Genomic DNA, 18,923 nt, shown 5'->3' on the forward strand with positions numbered 1-18,923 from the left:
CGACAGACAGCAACCCCATGTGACAGAGTAGAACTGCCCCATAGGTTTTCTTGTCCCTTAGGGCTGCTGGGTGCGTTCGAACTGCCAACCTTTTGGTTACCAGCCAAGTGATTAACTGTTGCACCTCCCTATTCTATCCAGCAGAAGTAAATCCTAAATAACATATTGTCACTCTCCCATTCTCAACCTTCCAGTGGCATCCCACTGCCCTTCAAAGAAAATCCAAAGTCATGGTACTGGTGTCCCATTGCACTTGGCTTATTCTGCTTATGTGATTTAAACCTGGCTTCTCTCTTCAACAAGGAGCCCTATTAGTGCAGTGGTTAAAGCGCTTGACTCCTAACTGAAAGGGTGGCAGTTCAAACCCATCAGCCGCTCCATGGGAGAAAGATGTGGCAGCCTGCTTCTGTAAAATCTACAGCCTTGGAAACCCTATGGGGCAGTTCTACTCTGTCCTATAGGGTCCAGTGAGTCAGAATCTACTCATGGCAGTGGGTTTGGTTTGAGTCTGGTTTCTCTCTTCAACATCCTCTCATACCACGCTCCTCCCCACTCATTAAACTCCACCTGCACTGGCCTTCTTTCTGTTCCTCAAACATGAGAAACTTATTCTTGCATTAAAGCTTTTATACTTGCTGCTCACTCTGTTTGCATGGCTCCTCCTCATCATTTAGGTGTCTCATCTAAAGCAGCTTCTGCACCCAGTCATCACATTGACCAAAGCCAGTTGCTGCTGAGTTGTTTCTGACTCATGGCCACCCCATGTGTGTCAGAGTAGGGCTGTGCTCTATAGTGTTTTCAATGGTTGATTTTTTTTGGAAGTAAGGCTTTTCTTTCTAGGTGCCTCTGGGTAGACCTTTTGGTTAGCAGCCAAGCACATTAACCATTTGTACCACCCAGGACTCCAACATTACACTTTTATTGTCTTTATAGCACTTAGCACTATCTGACATAATTGTATTTATTTATTTATGTACTGCCTATCCGCCCTCCCCAACCTAACTAAATATAAGCTCTATGATAAAAGGAACCTTGCCTGTTTTGTCCACTGCTTATTCCCCAGAGACTAAAACTGTGACCAATGTGTTCTTAAGACTTGCTGAAAATCACCCTACGTTTGAAGCTATTGAATTCCAGTGGAATTAAATCTGTTTGTTGACACTGCATAGAATGACTGTGAGGACGGGGCAGGACTGGAGCATTTCGTTCTGTTGTACACAGGGTAGCTATGAGTTGGAACCGACTCGACAGCACCTAATAACAACAACATTGTTTTTTGGAACAGTACTTAGAAATGAGTTTGTTATGAGCATTAACTGTTAAAAACATTATTTTGGGTGGTGTTTTACACTTTCCAGAAGGTTTTATCACTCTTGCATTTGATCACAAAGACCTAGTGGCAATATTCTTCCATAATAAAGGTGAGGAAGCAGAATGACAGAGGCTAAATGACCTCCCTAAAATTAGACAGCAAGGTAGTGGTAGATCACTAGTTTAATATTTCCACTACTACAAAGGTAAAACCAAGTTTTAATTAGGTTATTGCTACAGAAAGAGACGAAAGAAATTAAATCCTTCAACTATTTTTTCCACATCAGAAAGGCAAAACAACCAAATATTTTTATATCTAGTTAAGAATACTGTACAATGCTTACGACTTTTGATATTATCCATTGTCTTTTTCCTAGAATATCTTAAAAAAAAAAAAAAAGTACAGAAAGAGCATGGTTCCAATGCATTTGCTGACATTACCTTGACAGGGTCCCAATATCCAAATGAGCTTATATATTTGTAGGTAAGGTTGAGCATTTTCTGGGCAAGATGTGGTGCTATTGGATAACATTTCTCAAAAATGCTTGCACGATTTTCCACCAGTGGCTTCACTTTGGTGTTCAACACATATTGTACAATGTGGGTTTTTCGAGCTCCGTTAATGTGAATTATCGGTATCAAAAACTTCTCAAATTCATCCTAAGCAGTAAAAGCATAAAACCAAATATATTCAGTGAGGAAAAGGCTGGTAGTATTGAGTCACGCAGCACATAGACACAGCTAGCAACTGACTGCCTCAGTCTGTTGTGGGCCTTCGAGTTGATTCCAACTCACTGTGACCCTATAGGACAGAGCAGAGCTGCACCACAGGGTTTCCTAGGCTGCAATCTTCCACAGGAGCACATCACCAGGTCTTTTCTCCCTTGGAGCAGCTGGTAGGTTTGAACTGCTGATCTATCAGTTAGCAGCTGAGCACTTTAACCACTGTACCACCAGGGCTCCTGACTCAGTCTAAAGAACAAATGTTTTTCAGCTTCTGAGCGGCTACGTGCTGGCTGTTCAAACTTCTGATCCTGTGGCTTCCAGGTTGCCTTTGATTTATAAATCTGTTTTCGTAATTATAAGTGGGGCTGACAAAAGGAAATACAGCCCTAAAATATATTTGTTTTAAAACATACAAAAAACAAAACTAAGGCATAAACCAAATTGTTTTCATTTCATTTTAAAATATTACTTTTTTTTTAAATAACATTTTATTGTGTTCTAGGTGAAAGTGTACACAGCGAATTAGGTTCACCTTTAACAATTTTTATACAAATTGTTCTGTGCCATTGGTTACAATTTTTACAATGAGTCAGCATTCTTGTTATTTCCATTCTGTTTGTTCTGTTTCTATTGATCTAGCTTCGCTTTCCCTCCTTGCCGTCTCATTTTTGGTTTTGGGTAACTGTTTGGTCTCATATGGTTAGTTAATTGTTTAAGGGGGCACATTACGCAAAGGTGATATTATTTATTTCATAAGCGAACCTATTATTTGGCTGAAATGTGACCTCCAGAAATAGCTTCAATTCCAAGTTCAAAATGTATCTAGGGCAATAGTCTCAGGGGTTCCTCTAGTCTCTATCTGTCCACTAGGTCTGGCTTTTTTTTTTTTTAGGAATTTTAGTTTCGTTCTATATTTTTCTCCCATTCTATCTGGGACCTTTGATTGTGTCCCTGGTCAGAAGGTCAGTAATGGTAGCCAGGCACCATCTAGCTCTTCTGGTCTCAGGTTAGAAAAGGTTGTGATTCATGTGGGCTCTTAGTCCCATGGACTAGTTTCTTCTTTGAGGCTTTGATTTCCTTTATTCTCTTTTGCTCCATATGAGCAGAGATCAATAGTAGTACTTGGATGTCCCCCCTCCCCCCAGCTTTTAAGACCCCAGATGCTACTCACCAAACTCGGATGTAGAACATTATCTTTGTGAACTATGTTATATGCCAGTTGACTAAGTTGTCCCCTGAGACTATGGCCTCAAGCTTTTTGACCCAGTGAACCAACCCCATGAGCTGTTTGGGTATGTCTAGGAAGCCTCCATAACTGTGCCCCCCATGTGGTTTGTTGTATACGTGGATATACATGCAGCATACACAAATAGGTGTATACATATGCATATAATTACACCTCCACAGGCACGTGCATTTACTCACATGTCTTCCTATATACATATATGCATCCATATCTACCTATGTAACCACACACATACCAAATGTTACTTTTTTTTAATGTGGTGAAAATTAAATGTTACTTTTTTGAATCATGAAAATGAAAGAAAAGTAGTAACCTGTATTATTTGTAAATTACTCATATCTGCTTCAAATTTTTCTCCCACTTCACTTCTCAGGCGTTCAGTGGCATCAATTTCCTGTTCTTCATCTTCCTCACTCATGTCTTCCTCTTCTTTTGGAAATTCTTCTTCAAGGATGTTGTCAATACTATCATCTTCCTCTTCTTCAGGTTCTTCCTCACTAATATCTTCATCTTCTTTAACACCAACCTGAGGAAGAAAAGATTATCTTGTCCTATATGTATGAAATGTGTAATGAATGACACCCATAACTAATCATCTGCAATATTTTGTAATAACTGGATGTTGGTTGGTATGGCATGGCAAAATTCATCCAGTAACACAGTAAAAATTTAAGTATCTGATGCCCAGAAATTTAATACCTTCAAGATCTGATGCCATAGTGATCTCATAAATAGACAAAGATGTTTGATGTTTTTTATGATTATGGCTGTCAGAATGTTACATGTTTTTGATAGTCTTCAGTAACAATATCTAATGCAATTCAAAGAATATTAAACACTCACTTACTTTGTTAACTTGAACAAGATCAGTTTCCTCATGTGCAAAATAGGAATAACAAAAGTACCTACCCGATATGGGATATAAAATCAAAAGAGGCTTCTGACCTAAAATAAAATCTCTGAACAAATGCTAAAGCTTAAGTGTAACTTTTCACACAGATTTAAACCCTGTTGCTTAGAAACCAACCCCATTATTAAGGTTTTGTGGTTAGGCTAAGATTGTGAATCAGTAACCAAACCTTACGGAAAACTCTTTGTGTTAGCTCTTCCCAGGAGATCTTATGCTCTGCGTGAGGTAATGTTTAATAACTTGTTGCTGACAATATTGTCATGCCAACATCATGCCATTGTTCTGTGAAGGTCATGAGACCCCAGTTCTGCGACCACAGACTCTGCAATTATGTCCTTTAGCCAACCAATGTATTCCAGATGTAATAATATAACCAATAGTGTTAAAAATCACACTTTGCTTTGTCCCACCTTTGATTGACCTCAATCACTGTAAACCATTCTGATTATTGTGTTTTGTAGTTTCTCCTATGGTATTATAACTATGTGGGATTTGTACCCCTCCCCGGGATCCATAAGCTTCAAACCTCTGAGGCTTTCACGATCCCCATTTGAATGACATGTTGGCTTCAATAAATATTTTTATTTTACTTTAATAGAGTTGGAGAGTCTTTTCTTTACAACATACCCCACAGGGTTTTTGTGACAATTAAATTAGTACAGCGAAAGCTCTCAGGACACTGTAATAAGGGTGCAGCGTGGGTGTCTGACCTCTAACTTCAAGGGAGGGAGAGAGGATTACTATCAGCATCAAGAGCCCAAGGTGGACATACCTCCACCCTCCAACCTTTTTACCAATTCCGACACCAACCGTCCCTCCCACAGCACTCTCTACTTCCCTGTTGGGTTCGATAATTCACTGCAATGGCCACACAGAACTCATAGACCATACTCACAATTATGGGGTTTATTAGGGAGGTAATAGGTTACAATTCAGGTTCAGGAACGCTCAAGATACAGTTCTTTGATCAGAACAGACTCTTCCCGGCTGTGCCGCAGGGAGGCCTCTTCCTGGCCTGTAGATCTACCTCTGCTCTGCTTGAGTAGGTGTTACAAAGTTCTTTTAGCTCTGTCGATAAGTGCCTGGAGGCACCCTACTCCATCAGCAAGTCTCAGCCCAAAAGCGCTCAGATCTCTTACTGCATGGGGAGGGAAGCCCACTGCACTGTCTCCTGGTTCTGCTGCTTCTGCTGCCACAATTTCTTTGCCGCTGCTTCTCTCCGTCCACGATGTTACAGCTCTCCCGCTCTGTCCTGGTTCTGCTGCCTCTCTCTGTGTTCTGTGTTATAACTCCTCTCTGTGTCTCCCGGGTCTAGGAGGACCTCAGCGCAGGGATCCTGGGTCCAAAGGATGTGCTCTGCTCCCAGCTCTTCTTAGTGGCAGTCAGGTCCCCTCATGCTCTGGGATTAGCTCTCTTTTAAGCCTAGCGGGATGATAAAACTGACCGATCCTCTCGTTAGGGTTCCATACACTTTATTTGCATTATTAGCAAGCTGTCCAGTCCCCTTGGTGGGCCACAAATACCTTACTTGCATAGTTCCACCCAATCATCGTGTGGGAGTCACAAAGATTATGGCTAGAAGGCCTATATTAACTAATACACTGCATCTCGAAGTTTCTGGCATGTACTAAGCATGCAAATGATAGCTATTATTGCTATTACTGTCACTTTTTATAAAGTACTGTACTAATATAATAGTACATGACTTTTAGGAAGTTATAGCCTATCTGAGGAAATAAGAGTAACACATAAGTGACTGCTAAGGAACATGAGAGGATATTGGTACTATATTGTGTTGTATAGGCTTTAAGTACTACAGTTCTGTTTGTACAAAACGAAGCTCATAATATTCATCCTCATGCAATGGCTCCAGAGCCCTGGTGGTGCATTTGTTAAGAGCTCGGCTGCTAACCAAAAGGTCAGCAGTTTGAATCCACCAGCCATTCCTTGGAAACCGTATGAGGCAGTTCTACTCTGTCCTGTAGGGTTGCTATGAGTCAGAATCGACTTGATGGCAACGGGTTTGGGTTTTTGGTTTTGCATTGGCTCCACACTCTTCTCCCTGTCTCAGTTGGAGCACCGCCGTCTTGTTAGAAACCTGGGAGTCATCCTGACTCATTGCTCTCTGACTTTGCCATCCAATCTGTTACCAAATACTGCACTCCTAAACCAAAACCAAACCCTCTGCTGTTGAGTTGATTCTGACTCATAGCAACCCTGTAGCACAGAGTAGAACTGCCCCATAGAGTTTCCAAGCAGCAGGTGGTAGATTCAAATCAGTCAACAGCCAATATCTTAACCACTGTGCCACCAGGACTCCCTGCACTTCTAAGTAACTCTCAAATCTCTCTCCTTTCCAGCCCCACTCTACTATTTGCCCTCTCATGATCTAGAATTCCTGCAATCTCCTGTTAGCTTGCTATGTCCTAATCTTTCTATTATCAAGTCCTTGCTCTTTTAAAAGGCACCTGGAGCCAGGATTTGGGCCTCCAGGTGGTGGGAGGAAGACAAGAGCATAAGGGCTCATTCCTTCCTGTTTCTTGCTCAAGCTCCTCTCTATCTGAAAGGAGGTTTAGCTATAGGGCCCTGTTTCTCAATTCTTGTCCTTTTTTTAATGTTAGTTTTGAAACCATTTAGTTCCCTGGGCATCAGAAAAGGAGCCAGTGAACCAGGAGGGAGTGAGAGTATAGAGAGAGGAGTAAGAGCAGAAGCCAGGCCTCTGAGGAGTTGGGAGGTATGAAGCATAAATCTCTGTAAGAAAGGGGTTGGCTTACAGAACATTGTTTAGTCACACCATGAGACTAAAATTCCACATGATGGCAATGTTTTGCTATGAAATTAATCCAAGTAGCCACATTGGTACCTTGAAATGATTTCTAGTGTTAAAAATGTTTTATTTGCTGCTAAGAAGTCAGACAGTAGAGGCATTGATTTTTGTGGAGGGCAAGAAACCACACCTGGGAAGGGCTATGGCAGCATGTGAGTCCCCAGTTAGTTTTAAAAAGGTAAGTCATGTAGCGGCATATTCCACACAGAGGCAAGTGATGAGAAAGCCTCCAGATCTGTTCATGAAAGCAAGCTCCAGAGCCTATATCTGGACTGAGGATGGATTTAGTTCCGGATGTCACATTAACTGATGATGACAATCACACTATGTGAGCTCAGAGAAGCAACACTGTGTTTAGTGTTTTACTGCCTGAGGCAGTAGTACATGACATATTTTATTTCAACTTCTTTCAGTTAAAGAAGTTGAAAAAAATCCATACACAATTTTAACCTTTAATTAATCAAAAATCTCAGAAGTTGTAGTCCAAAAGCTCATTTGTATAATCTAATTGTATGGGTTAAGTGCTCGGCTGCTAACCAAAAAGTTGGTGGTTCAAACCTAGCAGCCAATCCGAGAGAGAAAGATGTGGCAGTCTGCTCCCATAAAGATTTAGAGCCTTGAAAACCCTATGGGGCAGTTCTGCTCTGCCCTATAGGCTCGCTATGAGTCGGAATCGACTGGACGGCAGTGGGTTTGGTTTTGGGGCTTTTAATTTTATGGGGTACACAGCCAATTTCATAAAAGATTAAGTCCCAGGCTAGTAGCATACAAACTTGAATCTTTGAATTAAAAAATTATAAGAAAACACATCATTCTAATGTTGGCAAATGGAAAAATTATAAATCAAAAACATTTTTCATTGATCCTGAAAACTAATTCTAAAGAAAAAGTAGATCTAATTAAAGCATAACAAAGAAATTAAATTATTATTAGTGAGGGAATTTAGGAATTATTAATTTTCCCATTTTACAATGAAAAAGCATAGGCTCAGAGAGGTTTAAGTAACTTACTCAATGCTATGCTACAGCACCAGGACACTACCACTTGTCTCTGTTTGCCATACTGTGGTGCCCTGCATGTCGCCATGATGCTGGAAGTTTTGCCACCAGTATTTTGAATACCAGCAGGGTCACCCATGGTGGACAGGTCTCAGCAGAGCTTCCAGACTTAGACTAGGAAGAAGAACCTGGTGGTCTACTTTTGAAAAAATTATCGAACAATATCATTAATATCACACACATGTAAAATTTTGCTGAATATCATTCAAAAGCGGTTGCTGCAGTACCTCAATGGGGAACTACCAGAAATTCAAACTGGATTCAGAAGAGGATGTGGAATGACAGATATCATTGCTGATGTTAGGTGTATCCCGGCTGAAAGCAGAGAACACCTGAAAGATGTTTACCTGTGTTTTACTGACTATGCAAAGGCATTCAGCTGTGTGGATCATAAAAAATCATGGATAGTATTTCGAAGAATGGAAATTCCAGAACACTTAATAGTACTCATGCAGAACCTGTACATAGAGGCAGTCGTTTGGACAGAAGGGATATTGTGTGGCTTAAAGTCAGGAAAGATGTCCATCAGGGTTCTATCCTTTCACCATACTTATTCAATCTGTATGCTAAGCAAATAATTCTAGAAGCTGGGCTATATAGAAAAGAACTCAGCATAAGGATTGGAGGAAGACTCATTAACTTTTGATATGCTGACAACACAACCTTGCTTGATGAAAGTGAAGAAGGAGGACTTGAAGCACTTACTGATGAACATCAAAGACTACAGCCTTCAGTATGGATTACACCTCAACATAAAGAAAACAAAAGCCCTCACAACTGGACCAATAAGCAACATCATGATAAACGGAGAAAAGATTAAAGTTGTCAAGGATTTCATTTTACTTGGATCCACAATCAAAACCCATGGAACCAGCAGTCAAGAAATCAAATGCCATATCGCACTGGGCAAATCTGCTGCAAAAGAGCTCTTTAAAACGTTAAAAAGCAAAGACGTCACCTTGAGGACTAAGGTGTGCCTGACCCAAGCCATGGTAATTTATTTTATTTATTGTACTTTAGATGAAGGTTTACAGAGCAAACTAGTTTCTCATTAAACAATTAATGCACATATTGTTTCATGACATTTGTTGCCAACCTCACGATACGTCTACACTCACCCCTTCTTGACCTTGGGTTCCCCATTACCAGCTTTCCTGTCCCCTCCTGCCTTTTCATCCTTACCCCTGAGCTGCCCATTTAGTCTCATTTAGTTTTACGGGCCTGTCTAATCTTTGGCTGAAGGGTGAACCTCAGGAGTGACTTCAGTGCTGAGATAAAAGGTGTTCAGGGCCAAGCCATGGTATTTTCAATTGCATCATGTGCATGTGAAAGCTGGACAATGAATAAGGAAGACTGAAGAAGAATTGATGCCTTGGAATTATGGTGTTGGTGAAGAATATTGAATATACCATGGACTGCCCATTGACTTGTTGGTATTGACTCCATTCTGACTCACAGTGACTCTATAGGACAAAGTGGAATTTCCCCATAGGGCTTCCAAGGGGCAGCTGGTGGATTTGAACTGCCGACCTTTTGGTTAGCAGCCATAGCTCTTAACCACTGTGCCACGAGGGCTCCTGGACTTCCAGAAGAATGAACAAATCTGTCTTGGAAGAAGTACAGCCAGAAATCTCCTTAGAAGCAACAATGGTGAGACTTTGTCTCATGTACTTTGGACATGTTATCAGGAGGGACCAGTCCCTGGAGAAGGACATCATGCTTGGTAAAGTAGAGCGTCAGCAAAAAAGAGGAAGACCCTCAGTGAGATGGATTGACGCAGTGGCTGCAACAATGGGCTCAAGCATAGCAATGATTGTGTGGATGGTGCAGGACTGAGCAGTGTTTCGTTCTCCTGTATATAGGGTTGCTATGAGTTGGAACTGACTTGATGGCACCTAACAACAACAATAGAAAAACAACTATATATTGAGTACCTACTATGTGCAAGCAGTGGCGATCCAGTAGTGACAAAGCGAGTGAGAACTAGAGAGAGGATACCATTTGAGGTCAGCTTGATGCCAAAGTCTGGACTTCTTCCCCCGTCTGGACTCCTTCCATAATGTGTTGCTGAGACATTTGAGGTGATTCTAAATGGAACCACTAGAGAAGCCTCCAGCCTAACCCAAGGACTTGGGACTTTTCAGCCTCTACAACCACATGAGGCATTTCCTTGATACAAATCTCTCTCTATATACATATTTATACACTTCACTGGTTTTGCTTCTCTAGAGAACCCAGCCGAAGACATGGTTAACTGACTGAATAAAGGAATGAAGACCAAGGTAAATAATGAAGCAGAGAGTTCTTTAAAAAACCTAAAAATAGCATTAAAAAAAAAAAAACCCAAAAATAGGTAGTGTCATAACTTCCTTCATCTAATAGTTTTAGATCTGCTTGTGGTTGTAAAGATTTTGCCTGGACAAAGGCAACAATTGTTTAGGCTCATCTGCAACATTTTGTGCCCACGGTTACAGCTGCATTGCTTCAGCAGCCCTCTACATCCAAATCCAACATCACCACCCCAGAGATGTGTGTGGTTGTTTCCAGCAAGTAGTATTTTCTGTTATTCTTCTTTTCTCCTCCTCCTTGTTTGGCCAAACATTTTTATATAGATGGAAATCAGATTACAGGAGTGTCAACCTTGAAAAGATGTTAAAAAGTACCTTAAGCCAGAAGGAAATGGAAGAAGAAAGGGGTTTTGTTATCATTTGTCTTGATGGTGCAGGGTTACTTATAAGCTGGTTGTATAAATGAGCCTCAGGTCCTTTTTAGAGCTAGCTTATACAGTCACCTCTCCTTCTCACCTCTGCACTCTTGAGTTGCCTGGCTGTGGCATTTGGGTCTGCTAGTGAATAGCTCTCTCTTAACAAACAAAATCCATGATCTTCAAGGTTTATCCTATTTAAAAACCAGCAGATGGAGAAAAAGAGCTGTATTGAGCATCCTGCACAAGTATCTGAGTCTGAAGGTTCACAGGCGATGCCCCATTCCACTGTTTATCTAGAGATAATGTACATTTTAGCACAACTTCGCAGGGCTTCCTGTCTAGTGATCTCTCTCCAGCCCATCTACCTGTGGCATTGGCTGCAAGTGTGGGAAGCAAAGATAAAAGTCCAAAAACAACATATTTTACATTAGATTATACCATATTTTATATTAGATTATTTTAACTATCTTTAGTAGTGTTCTTTCCTTTAAAAACTGTTCAGTTTTCTGATTACAAAAACGATAAAAGCAGTTACGGAATAACAAAAAGCATAAAGAAGAAAATCAAAACGATGTATCATTCACACTCATATGCAAACACTGTATATTTCCTTCAAGATGTTTTCCTCTGCTTTTTTAAATTTTACACCATTTACTTACCTCCCTTTTCTTTTTTTTCTCTCTTTCTGATATAAGTTCAGCCCTTCTTTTAGCAATCATATCATCCTGTTAAAGAAACAGACAATTAATGGATAAGGATAAAAATTACTTTCTACGTATTAATGTATTTCTTTTTTCCAAACTGAGGATAATATTTGGGTGAAAAGATGATGATGTTTCCTGAAAGGTATGTGCTGGTTCTAATTATGCTACTTTCATCTTTGTGTCTCTGGACCTCTTGATCAGCTATTTCCCTCCAGAAAGAGAAATGGCACTTGGTGACCCCCTTTACACAATCTTTAGAACTCCTTTTCAAGTATTTATTATTTATCTGTTTGTTTGTTTTTCATACTTGGAGAAATAGGGAAATTTGTTGTTAGCTGCTGTCAAGCTGGCCTCCAACTCCTGGCGACCCCATACACAGCGGGATCAGACCCTTATGATCCACAGGGTTTTCACTGGCTGATTTTTCAGAAGGAAACACTTGGAGGTAGTTTGTTGAAAATGTTTGATACTCCTTTTATAATACCATCAAAATACGATAGCTTAAAAAAAACCCTGAAAATACACATGCACATATGAGGAAAGCATAGGTTCACGAACATGGTGTATACACTATCCTCCAACCTTTCTGGGGTCCTCTAAGTCTGAGGGCAATGGGTCCTTTGACATGTCCCCAAGGCTTGTGTAAAAACTAGCCAGTGCCCTGGAGGATTTTGGGGCTCACTGGCTCAGGACTCTTCAAACTGGAATCCCTTTATATGGTGGGAGATCAGAGAGGTACCTAAAGCCATGTTCTGTGGGCTCTGGTCTAGTCCAGTAGGACTCTGGCTAGGATTTAACCACTGTGCCACCAGGGTTTCCATCTGGTTAATAACCGAGTACATATTCCTGAAAACTTACACTACGTAGGTACTGAAGAAATATTTGTAGAAAGAATTATAGAACTGAATTGAATCTAATTAATTTGGTTTATGAGCCCCCAGGGATATTCTGTTGCTCTTAAGAGGGTGAGAGTTTACAGAAGCTCATATTATTTCCTTTCTTTAAACTATAGTTCTACCATAGGTCCTTTAATCACGGAGTTGTGAAAACAGAATCTCCTTTATGCTTTCCCAGTGCATAAAGATCACTTTATACACGACAAAGAAACGCGAAGTATATGGAATAACACACATCCAGATCCTGAGTCTACTTTTTCTCTGTTCCCTTCACTTGAACATGTAGTGGTCAGTGTAATTGCTGGACACCTGCTAGATGCCAGCACCGCCCTGAGCACTGCCCTATCAATCACAAAGGCCTCGCATAATTCTTAACTCTTTAATTTAAATAGTCTTGATGTTTGATGAACAATGTTTTCATGCTAACTATGGTATTAAAACCAGAACACTACATTTTTGTAAAGGCCACTTTATAATTTAAAATAGAAGGTGAACAAATTTATTCCCAGGCATTTTTACTGGATACCTACCCTTATTTTTGCCTTCATATCTTTGATGAGTTTTTTCCTGTCTAATCTCTTCTTTTGTTTCAGTTTCCACTTTTCAATATGGGAAGGAAGAAGACGATCAGAAATATCTTGATCATCGACTTGTATAAAAACAGCAGCATCTGGGAAAAATCCACGCTCCCCTAGAAACTGGGCCTCCTCAGGGTATCGGGGGAAACCATCTAGTATAAAACCTGTGGAACTAGGTGGCAATGTTCAGAATTTATCTTATTTGCTTAAAATATTTATTATAGATTAAATATAAATTTTAAAATGAGAAAATATATAGATAAATCTTAACTTTATATAGATGTGCAACGAATAGTTTAAAAAGTTTACTGTAGGATCTTTTACTTCTTTTAATATTTCTACTTGTGTATGCATGGCGTTTCTTCTCCCAAATATACTGAATGGGATTAAAATGATAATTTTTTATATCTATAATATAAAATTGTAGTCAATCAGTTTATAGATAATTACTATTAATTAGAAGCATACTAAAAGTTGTAGGAAGGTAACAGGGAAAAAGAAAATAAGTTCTCAGTTTGGGAGGAGCATGCAGCCTAAGGGACATATCATTCTGTATGTAACCAGTACATTTGGCTGGTCCACCTTTAGGACAGAGTAGAACTGCCTCATAGAGTTTCCAAGGAGCACCTGAGGGATTCGAACTGCCGACCTTTTGGTTAGCAGCCGTTTCTCTTAACCTCTATGCCACCAGGGTTTCTCTACCTTTAGTGGGGACCTGCAAATATTACCTTTTAAAAAATAAATAAAATTAAGTCCCTCATCCCTGGTTGTTCTCCACATCCCCCATGGTTCCTGCTGTATCCTGTGAGTCTGGCCAAATCTGCTCTGTCCTGCCTTCCCATGAGTCTCTGCTGTTCAGCTGGCCTATCCTAGTAGCAGGAACTAGGAAGGACCCAATACCGTGGGATTGGTTTTGCCCTAACAGGGAGCACATATGAAGCTTTCTGTTTGGGCAAGAATTTGATCCTGGAACCACCAAACTTTCAGTGGTGTGTAATAAGAGATTTGGCTGGCCTTTGTTCCCAATTACTGGGAGTAGCCTCTAAATCCTGGGAATGTCCCAAGTGACTGGAGTGACTTTGTTATTAATGGTGGGCCCCTGGACCACACCTGATAGTTTTTCTAATGAGGTAACTCATGGTGGGCCCCTTGATAGTTTATGCTACCAAGATGCTGGTCATGTCAGAAAAACTAACCATATGATTAGAAGTTTACAGTTTTGAGTCACGTGATACCAGCCTCACTTTTTGGAGAGGGAAAGAGGGCTGGAGATTGAGTTCAATCACATGGCTGGTGATTCAATCAATCATGCCTACATAATGAAGCCTCAATAAAAACTCTGAACTCCCAGGCTCAGGTGCGCTCCCCCGGTTAATAATATTCTGTGCACCTCGATGTGCCATGAGGGTGACATATCTCTGGGGACACAGAAGCTTTGCATTTGTGACCCTCCTAAACCATGCCTTATGCATCTCTCCCTTTGGCTGGTTATAATTTGTAGACTTTTTCTATGATAAAACTGTAATAATAAGCACTTCCATGTATTCTGTGAGTTGCTGTAGTGAATTATCAACACTAACAGGGTAGTAAGAACCCCCAGCTTATAACCAGCCGGTCGGAAGTGAGGGTGGCTGGTGTCTGAAATGAAGTGAAGGCAGCCTTGTAGAGGACTGTGCCCTTCACCTGTGAAGTGTGGCCTAACTGCAGGTAGTTGGTGTCAGAAGTCATTTGCAGGTAGATAATCAAGGCAAGAGAGAGTCTGACTAAAGAACAGAGGTGAAGTTTTGAACTCTGGTGACCTGGAGATTGATAAATTTGTCCTATCTGGTATCAAGATTGTTTCTGGCATTTGGTAAAGGGATAACACTATAGATAGTCATTAAATGGAGAGTACAGTAAAACCTGTGAAAGCCAGAACCTGTATAAAGCAGAAACCTGTCAGAGAAGGAAAACTCAAGTATCTTCCACTAAAACAAGCGATAGAAAAGTGGTAAGTCTGCACCCTGTCAAAGGCAGAAAACTTGTGAGACCTGGAAAAACAAGGCAGTCCCATTGTGTTCTGGCTCTCCCAGGTTTCCCTGTAATTGTTAAAAGGCAGTAGGGAAAAGAGTCCAGCACAGATTGGGACACATGGTTTAGAACAGGGTTCTCAGCCATGTCTGCACATTCGAATCATCTGAGGTGCTCTCAAAAATGCCACGCCTGGTCCCAGCCCCACACCCCCAGAGACTCTGATTCAACTGTTTTGGGGTGAGGTCTGGTCATTAGTATTTTTTTTAAAAACTGCCAGACATTTTGAAGGTGTAGCTCAAGCAAGAGTCACTAGTTTACATGAAAGGAGCTAGGAGAAGAAAACTCTTAAAATTAATATTGAATTGCATTTTTAACTTTTAAGAATAAAGCAAACAAAAGTATAATCCTATGTAGATTAAAATACCATATTGGTTCCTTAAGCCACCACTCAGAAAGAATTCCTTCGAGAATTTCTGGAGGCAATGGCTCATTGTCTACTAGATTCGATTTGATTGCTTCTTCTTCCTCTGTAAGATGTATTTCTGGAGACTAAAAATAAGGAGTCAGAAAATAAAACAAAAGTCAATATTAATACACAATACTATATGACATAGTTGATTGGGAAAAGACCTGTTTTTTCCAGATAATTTTTTATGCTATGGCTTGTATTAAAAAATATTTAATTTGGGCTATATTTTTAAACCAATATTTAATATGATTATAAATATTAAATTATATCTATTATTGTTAAGAGGAGTTACTAGTGATTAGTAGCACTGATTTTCATACATGGGCTCAGGATATCTGTCGCATTATTCTTTGCTCAAACCTTGTACAGCCTAAGTCACACACCTATAAGGCTTACTGATTTTTGTTGTCTTTCTTTTAATTATACCGTATTATCTCTCCAAATTAGATATGATTAGGGAACAGGCCAGCCATGCAACCATTTGGAATACAACCCATAAGGGGGATTAAAGCATCATAATAATAAACAGAAAATATTGTGATCATTAACACAGCCCAGCTCTCTCTGAAATAGGATTAGTCTTGAATGGATATTTACAAACAACAGATCTCACAAGAGTGGAACTATTTTTATTTAGTATTTTTGTTATCCAAAAATTCTGAAAATGAATAAGGTATGGCAAATTCTGCTTACCAGGAAGTGGGATACGATTTTATTTTGTAAAAAATAAAATCTCTTAATGTGTCTCCTGAGAAGCCAAATGATTTAGAAAACTGTAAAAGAAAACCAAACAAAAACCTCTAGAAAAGTAGGAAATGTCTTGCAACATTTTAAAATCTATATTTGTTCAATTTTCAAATCTGGATCAAAATACGTTTTTTTAAATTGATACCATCTCAATTCCTCCATTGCCACCAAATATACATGGAAAACATTTAACAAATATGTTTGGAGGGGTGCCACATCCCCTGTTAGGGCGCTACATGCTGCTATACAGCCCTGTTCCAACTTTATAAGTATTACACGTAACTACTTGGGCCTATTTACATGGGGCATCATTTGAGACAAAAATGGTCTAGGTATACTGAAAATGGTTAGCAAATGCGTGAGAATTAAAAACTTTGTTTTACAACCCCAATAGAAATTATCTAAGAGATATATACTTTCTTACAAGGCATCATTAGAAATTAATATTTTTGAATCTCATTGGCACTGGCACAGATTTTTACGGTATTTGATAGAGAACACAGTAATTAAAAACCTTACCATCTAGGTCAGACATATCAAATAACATAACCCCAAATAAATACACAATGGTCTTGTCAGGGAAATCTTTCTCCATTTTTTACTGCAGTCAGTGAAACTCACTATTTTATATTCTAGATGGGCAGTAAGATCTGTACTTAACATGTGGGGGGATAACTTTTAAGTGCTTTTCATAGGCTGATTTTTTTCTTGTTAGAAATTCTATAGTGTTTTATACTGCTTATATTCTGCTTCTACACAGAGAATGTTAATATTACTACCGGCTTCTTTGTATTTTCTTCCTCAATTGTAATATTGGCTTGAACTGCAAGTTCTTCAATTTCTTGTTTTACAGCTTGTTCATCCTCAGACTCTTCCTCAAATTCAGGTCCAACTTTCTTTTCGGTTTTGAGCATTAATTTTTCTTGAAGGACTTCATCAAACTGAATGTGAAAAATGCCCAAATTTCCTGCCAGATGTCTTCCACAGGTAGTTTTGCCAGAGCCATGGGGGCCCAGAAGACATAGTCTTAATGGAGGAGCCTGTAAGGGACGTTGGGCCAGGGGAGGTGGGATAGAGGGGAATAAAGAAAAGGAACTTTTGAGTACTTCAGAAAACATGATAGGCTTATAAAAATTTTCCCCCTAAGACCCAGTAGGGACTATAATTTTCAGGAAATCAAGGACGGTTCATTTTTAGGATATCAATTAATATACAGTAAAACCTGTGAAATCTGGGACCTGTGTAAGATGGAAACCTGTCACAGAAGGAAAGCTCAAATATTTACCATGAATAGAGAGCTACGGAAAAGTTGTAAGACTACATCCCGTCAAAGGCAGAAAACTTTTGAGACCTGGAAAAACAAGGTAGTCCTGTAGAGTTCCAGCTCTCACAGATTTCACTGTAATTCATTACAACAATAGTCCGCAGGGATTATCAATGACCATAGGATCTTTTAAAAAATTTTTTTGTGTGTTTTAGGTAAATGTTTACACAGCAAATTAGGTTCATCTTTAACAATTTATATACAAATTGTTCTGTGACATTGGTTACAATTTTCACAATATGTCGGCATTCTCATTATTTCCTTTCTGTTTGTTCTGTTTCCATTGATCTAGCTTCCCTTCCCCCGTGCCTTCTCATCTTTGCTTTTGGATAACTGTTGACCATTTGGTCTCACATAGGTAATTGTTTAAGGGAGCACGTTACTTTGGATGATACTGTTTATTTTAAAAGCCAGCTATTATTTGGCTGAAAGGTGACCTCCAGAAATAGCTTCAGTTCCAAGTTCAAAGGGTATCTTAGGACAATAGTCTCGGGGGTTCCTCTAGTCTCTATCAGTCCAGTAAGTCTGGCCTTTTTTTGGGAATTTAAACTTGTTCTACATTTTTCTCCCATTCTATCTGGGATCTTCTATTGTGTCTCTGGTCAGAACGGCTGGTAGTGATAGCTGGGCACCATCTAGTTCTTCTGGTCTCAGGTTAGTGCGGTTGGTGTGGGCTATTAGTCCCATGGACAGGTTTCTTCTTTGAGTCTTTGGTTTCCTTCATTGTCTTTTGCTCCAGACGAGTAGAGGCTAATAGTTGTATCTTAGATGGCCGCTTGCCAGGTTTTAAGACCCCAGACGCTACTTACCAAACTAGAATGTAGAACGTTATCTTTATGAACTATGTTATGCCCAATTCACTAAGTGGTTCCACAAGACTATGTCCCCAAGCCTTTTAACTCAGTAAACCAATCCTGCAAGTTGTTTGGATACATCTAGGAAGTCTCTGTAACTGTGCCCTCTATATCCTTTATTTATATATATTTATATACATGCCTACAGATAACCTCTACATGCATGTGCATTTACTTGCATATGCCTTCCTATGCACATATATGCATACATATCTACCTACATAACCACACACATATTTTTTGGTTGTTATCACTGTTGTCGCAAAATTGTACATTTCAGGGGACATCTAAGTCAACTGGCATAATAAAATCTATTAAGAAAACATTCTGCATCCCACTTTGGAGAGTGGCATCTGGGGTCTTAGACAGTAGCAAGCAGTCATCTAAGATGCATCAGTTGGTCTCAGCCCACCTGGAGCAAGGGAAAATGAAGAATACCAAAGACACAAGGTAACTATGAGCCTAAGAGACAGAAAGGACCACATAAACCAGAGACTACATCATCCTGAGACCAGAAGAACTAGATGGTGCCTGGCCACAACCAATGACTGCT

At 39.7% G+C, this 18,923-nt stretch overlaps 1 protein-coding gene across 11 annotated transcripts in view; it reads right to left on the reverse strand.

The window, feature by feature from the left end:
• Positions 1-18,923, reverse strand: part of AK9 (adenylate kinase 9) — a 170,532-nt gene that overhangs the window by 33,893 nt on the left and 117,716 nt on the right. For 6 of the 11 annotated variants that reach the window (XM_049898567.1, XM_049898557.1, XM_049898541.1 and 3 more), the window contains exons 26-31: positions 16,972-17,232; positions 15,401-15,525; positions 12,916-13,135; positions 11,445-11,510; positions 3,597-3,809; positions 1,753-1,971 (exon numbers count right to left, since the gene is read on the reverse strand). In XM_049898567.1, coding sequence (XP_049754524.1) covers positions 1,753-1,971; positions 3,597-3,809; positions 11,445-11,510; positions 12,916-13,135; positions 15,401-15,525; positions 16,972-17,232 — 1,104 coding nt within the window. The other 5 variants (XM_049898602.1, XM_049898612.1, XM_049898593.1 and 2 more) reach the window with 5 other exon arrangements.

The sequence above is a fragment of the Elephas maximus genome, chromosome 1 (assembly GCF_024166365.1).
Source record: "Elephas maximus indicus isolate mEleMax1 chromosome 1, mEleMax1 primary haplotype, whole genome shotgun sequence".
Taxonomy (NCBI): Eukaryota; Metazoa; Chordata; class Mammalia; order Proboscidea; family Elephantidae; genus Elephas; species Elephas maximus.